General features: G+C 60.8%; 1 protein-coding gene and 1 pseudogene across 1 annotated transcript in view; one reads left to right on the top strand and one right to left on the bottom strand.

The window, feature by feature from the left end:
- The first annotated feature begins 691 nt into the window (after positions 1-691).
- On the top strand, positions 692-1,528 carry LOC103082069 (Friend virus susceptibility protein 1 pseudogene; annotated as a pseudogene).
- Positions 1,529-3,907: 2,379 nt separating this feature from the next.
- The window catches only part of ACP4 (acid phosphatase 4), a 4,697-nt gene continuing 2,311 nt past the window's right edge, over positions 3,908-6,293 (bottom strand). Inside the window, 7 exon segments of the mRNA XM_007463413.1 lie at positions 3,908-4,023; positions 4,102-4,280; positions 4,505-4,629; positions 5,066-5,148; positions 5,237-5,369; positions 6,076-6,169; positions 6,171-6,237. Coding sequence (XP_007463475.1) covers positions 3,908-4,023; positions 4,102-4,280; positions 4,505-4,629; positions 5,066-5,148; positions 5,237-5,369; positions 6,076-6,169; positions 6,171-6,237 — 797 coding nt within the window.

Here is a 6,293-nt window from a genome sequence, read left to right as displayed (position 1 = left end):
GGGGCATGGTTTGCAGTGAGATGTGCTCAGTTGGTGCCTGAAGGGGCCGTGCTTGGTGAGCCTGTGATGTCCCGGGACCTTTGCCTCCCCGGGGGTCTGAAGGGTCCCTGGCTCTGGGGAGGGACGGATGGGGATCATGGCTGCCCTGCAACCGCACCAGGCAGCTCCTCCGCGCTCCCTGCCTGCAGGCAGCTCCTCCAGGCCTCTCGGTGAGAAAAAGTTCTTGTCAGCACCGTGATTATCTTAAACCTGCAGTTGTAAAGCGGAGAGATTCTGGTAATGGCGCCCGCAAGGGCAAATGCTGGACACTTAACTGTCAACCAGGCACAGTCCCAAGCACTAAATTCTACTAATCTCCACAGTAGCCCCATGATGGGAGCGCAGTGGATGGTGTAAGGGGACGTTGGTACAGGAATGGCTTGGGGTGGGGTTTGCGGGGAGACATCCAGTATGAGGGCTCCTGAAGGGGCCACGCTTGGGGCCCCCATGATGTCCAGCACTGGGCTCTGATCTCCTGTGAGGACACAGTGCCCCCCCAGGACCTTTGACACCCGGGGGTCTGAGGGGCTCCCCACTGTGGGGAGAGGCTAGGGGGTCATGACTGTTTCCCCGCCCAATGCCCCTCTGTGCCCTTCCCACAGCTCCCACGGCCGTGCCCCTCCAGCCTTCCGGCTCTTCTCGGCCCTTGGCCATGGCGGGGCAGGGCGACCGCTGCTACACATACACCGAGCTCCTGGCCATCGCCCGGCGCTTCCGGCAGAACCCCAACGAGCTCATGATCACCTGGATCCTGCGGGTGTATGACCAGGGGGGCCTGGCTCTGGCCCTGAATTCCAGGGAGTTGGTGATGCTGGGCGACCTGACCGGCGATGCCGTCTTCAACTACCGCTGCAAGGCCCTGCGGGGTGACGGCAAGACACTGCTGGCCTGGCTGCTGCTGGCCTGGCGCCAGCGCTGGGAGTCCTTCCTGCACTTTGAGGGCACCGAGCTGCCCTTCCGACCCTGGACCACCATGGAGGAGGGCATCCAGCTGGTGCGAGAGCTGGGCATGCTTGACTGGATCTACCGCGAGCCGCCGCCACTGCTCCCCGAGCCCGAGTGGCTGGTGCCCGAGGACGTGCCCTTCACGCAGGGCCTGCAGCGGCGCCTACTGGCGGCCGCGCCCTCCGAGCTGCGGCTCTCGCTGGTCGGCCTGCTGGTCAAGGGCGTGACGGTGCTGGAGGCGGTGATGGTGATCCAGACTGTCGCGGACGTGGGCCTGCTCTGGCGCCAGAGCCATCCGGGCCGCGCCAGGCTCATGCTGGGGCCCAACCCGACGCGCAAGGACCTCATGGGCTGGCTGCTGAGCCACGGCATGCCCAAGGAGCGGGTGGACAGGCAGCCCACCAAGGTCCTCCTGGAGCTGTACATCCAAGAGGCCAGGCGCAGCCACACCCGCGACACGTTTGGGCCGGGAGAGGAGCAGCCCCCTTGCCCACCGTACTCCGACCAAGCCTGTGGGGCGGAGCCACCCGTGCGCCATGACTAGCCCTCCCGCGCCTTCGGGGCAGGGGAGACGCAGAGCCTTGGTCGGCTCCAGCCGGTGTGCAAGGAGCCCCAAAGAGGGGTGTCCTTGCCCCCAGCCCACCCCGTGGGCGTCACCAGCCAGAGCTGGTGGAGAACAGGCAGCTGGCTGATAGCTGCTGTTGCTGGATGCCAGACAGTGTGTTACGTTTCAGTCCGTTACACTTTGGCCTGATGGGCATGGCGGCTGGGCCCCCGCACCCACCATGGGCTTCTCAAGCACTACAGGCCAAGCAGGGGACCCCGCAGCCCACGCCGTGAAAGCACCTTGAAGCTTGGACCCTTTCTCTTAAGGCTTTTTTTAATGCAATATTTTTACCTGTTAACTTCATACAGCACTTGGGTTTTATGGGTGCTCGTTTCCCCTTTTGCCAAGGTTTTTCTATTAAGTTTGTTTTGCAATGCCTTTCTCTTTTAAACTTGAATTTTGCGCTTTGCTCGCCTGCGAAGGGGGCAGCCGGTCCCTTCCAGTTTCTGTAGCTGCGTATGTGGCTGGTACCTTTGGCCGAGGGGTGCTGGGACCAAGAATCCCAGCTGTGAGGATGGACAGCCCTGGCAGGCGGTACCAGGCACCCATTAAGTAGCCTGCACGTCACTGCGTGTGAGCTGCGGCGTCTGACTGGGTCCAGGTGTGGAGCTGGAGCCAGAACCCTCCCCGGGTGAGGATGGAGAGAGTTGCACAGCAGCCCCAGCGAGGCCCGCCACCTCCACGACCCTCCCAGCAATCTGCTGAGGAGGGGGCTGGGCTCACAGCTGCAAGGTCGGCTGGAGCTTCCTTTGGGTCTAACGTGGATCTGGAAGCAAGAGGCTGCACCACTGCAATTCCAGCCCTGCCCCCCAAGCAGGACCAAGAAGGGAAGTGCAGAGGGTATTCCTAGGCCTTCCCTGAGGCCCTGTGACAGTCCAGTACCAGCAGGGGTAGTGGTAGGCTGTGCTCATGACAAGAGGCTCCCTTGGGGGCCCAGGGCAGGTGATGCAGGGAGGTGGGTGGAGCCGGGCTTGTCCACACGTGGGAGGATGGGGCTGCTGACCCCTGCCCTTTCCCTCCCATGCCCACGGTGTTCTGGCAGCTGGGGGTGGTTCTCGTGTCTGGCTGCCCAGCCCCACCTCTGATCCTCCAAGCCTCCCCCATCTGACAGGCACCCAGTGCCGGTTACAGAGCACCCACTGCACACCAGGCTGCCCACCAACAGCCTAGTGGGGTGTTGACACGTTTGCCTGATTATGCAGACAGGATCATTGGTGCCCCAGACTGCTGCCTGGTGGTTGGCGTGTGGAGAGGGCAGAGCTGCCTCCTGGGTTGCAGGGCTAAATGCAGCAGCGCAAGTACAGGCCTGGGACGGCCTGGTCTGTGACCAGCACCACGTGAACCTGCTGTGCGGTAGCGTTACCTTTCCTTACGTTCAGGGCTGTCCCATGGAAGCTCCCTGTCTGCGCTGCCTGTTAGGGTAGCCACCTGCCACGTGTGGCTAATGAGTGCTTGGACTGGCTAGTACGACTGGGACCTGAATTTCACATTTTATTTATTTACACAATGTGAATTCAAACAGCCACGTGGCAGCCAGTGGCTACCACACTGGACAGTACTTGGGTGGGATCCCGGGATCCCACCCCCTCTAAATCGTAATTATAGCAAATGCTATGCTAGGTAGCCCAGAGGGGATGCTACCACCCCCCTCCTGCTACTGGCTCCCCGGAGGCTAGTTAACCTGATGGAGGAGTCGTGTGTGCCAGAGGAGATGGTGGTGCAGAGACGAATGCTTAGCCCAGAGTCAGCCTCCAGGTTGGTCCCAGCAGGCTGGCTGGGCAGCCAGGCTCTGAACCCTGACCTTGGCTCTCCCACTACCAGGCGGGCACCAAAGCCAGGCTGAGTAAGCTGGACCCCGACAGTGCATGACCCGTGGTGGGGAGGAGGTCGCCCCGCAGGCTCGCACACATCACGTGTGCTGCACCTACAAATAGAGGTTCCCTCACGTACACCACGTGTTCCCAGGCATGTATAGAAACCTGCACGTAAACACTGGTGCACGTATCACCCACACACGCAAAGGAGCACGTAAGCATGTGCGTGTACGTCGAATATGTGTATACACAGGTCCGTGCAGGAGCATATGCATGAATAGACATCCACACGTATGTACACGTGTACACAGACCTGTGCACGTGCGTTAACGTATATGCACGCTTAAGCCCACACATACATAGGACAGCTTGTGACTTGGCCTGGGAGCCCTCCCTGTGTTCCCCCGGCGCGCACAGTAAGTCACAGAAGCCAGAGCAGCAGGTGAGCAGATGTGTTGGGATCCAGTGTCAGCTGCGGGGGAAAGGGTGCCGGTTCCGTGGCTCACACGGGGCCCCCCCAGGCCCGCAGGCAGCCGGCTCTGCAGGCCAGCAGGCCCAGCCCCATGCTGAGGGCTGCCAGCACGGCCACAGCCCCAGCCAGCAGGGGCACCACGGTGGCTGCGGGGAGAACGGGGGGCAGGGTGAGTCTCCAGACCTGAGCCGCCCTCCTCCCACCCCAGCACCGAGGGCCGTCACCTGCGGGGGTGGCGGGCTCGTAGAAGCTATGGCAGGGGACCCCGTGAGCCGGAGGCCGGGCGGGGGCAGTCAGCTGGCGGAAGCGGCTTAAGGGGCAGGCCGCCGGGCACCCGGGGAGGCTGAGGGTCAAGGGTACTCCAGCGGAGTCGTTGCGGTAGAAGAGGGAGATGGTGACATTCCTGGAGGGAGAGAGGACGTGGTGGTACCCAGGCCCCTCCTTGCCTTCCCTGCTGCTGACCTGAAATCTGGATGGAGAACTGGGCTCCTGACTCCTACTTCCTGATGCCGTCCCCAGTAAATTCCCCTCGAAGCCTGTGCCTGGGCCATGCCCTCTACCTGGCACCGCATCACTCCTCTTGAGAGTTCTGGTCCTGCCCATTCCCGGGTACCACCCCCTCCTCACCCTGCGTCGTCATCCGGGTCCCCAAGGCGCCTCCGGAACTCAAAGCCGAGGCAGGCGGCATAAGGCGGTGTGTGCCCGTCATAGAGACCCAGGGCCCCCTGGAGGGCCAGGAGAGTGCTGTCGTGCTGCAGGCGGATCCAGGGCTGACTCGGGGCTCCTCCAGATGTCTCCTCTCTCCTAAACTTGTGCATCCAGCTGCCTCCCAGATGTCCCTCAGACCCCTTAGAACCAGTCCCCCGAAACCTGCTCACCCTGGAGGCAGCCCCACCAGTTACAGGTGGTCACTTAATAAAGATTGGTTAAATAGACACGAAATATGATTACAGCTCAGTTAAAAAGCCAGTCCTTCCAGAAAAACTGAATTCTTTCCCATAACACCATCACCTCCATCCTTCCAGATTCCATGCTTCTAGTGATATGGTCCAAGAATATGGTTTGGAGATATGAGTTACTCAAGGCATTAGGCTGAGGTTCCATTGGGACCACCAGTCCTTTCCCACCCAAATTGCCCCCTCCCATCCCTGTGCCCACGTGGCACTGCCTCCCTTCCCAAAGACTCACAGCCGAATACATAACCATCTTGAGGGGCAGCCCCAAGCGCTGCACCCGAGAGAAATTGGCAAGGATGGCATCCAGCAGGATTCCTGACAGGGCGAGACAGAGTGCTAAGAACTCTCCAGAGGACTTCGCCTCAGCCTCCCAGCCTCCCAGCCTCCCAGCTCCACACCTCACCCCCAGACAGCTGAGCCTTCTCTGCTGCCCCGGGTGGGCCCACATGTGCCCCAATATCCAAAGCTGAGATCTGAGCTAGTGTCTGCAGGACATCCGGGGAGGCCCAGGACGGGAGGGGGAGACCGTGGGCTTGCTGGGGAGAGAGAGGGAGGGGACAAAGTGACCGCAACGTCCTGAGCTCTTCATGCCCCCCTTAGGCCCTCCTGTGTTGCCCCCATCAGCTGCAATCCTCTCTCCCGACCCTCATGGGCTAGGTCTGGTCAGGAAGTTATGGGGTGGGCGATAGCGATTATTAATTAAGCATAGGAATGACCATCATTCCAGATGGCCTTATCCAAAATCCTTGGGCCCAGAGCTGCTCTGGAATTCAGACGTTTGGAATTTTAGAAAGGTACGGTGGTGAGGATGCCTTATACCTCATAACACATCCAGTGGGGTCTGGGGCAGCCCCCTTAGACATACATTCCCGTAAAGTGGGGTAAGAAAACACTAACAGCATCATGCAGCTTCAGGTCACCTCCTGCTGCCGAAGCCTTAGTTACTGGCGCTTTTCCGCTTATGGAACTGGGGGATTGGAGTTGCAAGCACGCAGACTGAAAGGCCTCACTGGGTGCCAGGCGCTGTTCTAAGGCATCACGTGAATTAACCCGTTTTGATCTAAACAGCAACCCAGGGGGTGTTGATAACGTGTGTCGCCATCCCCATTGTGTAGATGGGGAAACTGAGGCACTAAAGGTTAAGTGACTTGCCTGAGGGAACACAGGTAGTGAGCGGCAAAGCTGGGATTTGAACCCAGGTGCCATAAACGACTTGGCTGGGTGGGTGAGGCAGGGACCCACCTGGCAAATAAGAGTGTCCAGAACTTTCCACGCCCTGCGGAGCGGCTCCCCGACCAGCGACAGCCCCGTGAAGTTCTCCAGGTGAGCCAAGAAGTCCTGGATGCACCGGACTGGGCTGGGTGAGCCTGACAGACCTCCGAGCCCGGCGGGTCCCACGAGGTCCTGCCGGCCCCGCCCCGCTCCACTGGCCCCGCCCCGCACCGCAGGTCCCGCCCTAT

The sequence above is a fragment of the Lipotes vexillifer genome, unplaced genomic scaffold, assembly GCF_000442215.2.
Source record: "Lipotes vexillifer unplaced genomic scaffold, Lipotes_vexillifer_v1.1 scaffold802, whole genome shotgun sequence".
In the NCBI taxonomy this organism is placed as follows: Eukaryota; Metazoa; Chordata; class Mammalia; order Artiodactyla; family Lipotidae; genus Lipotes; species Lipotes vexillifer.
This window is presented reverse-complemented; position numbering and strand designations above follow the sequence as displayed.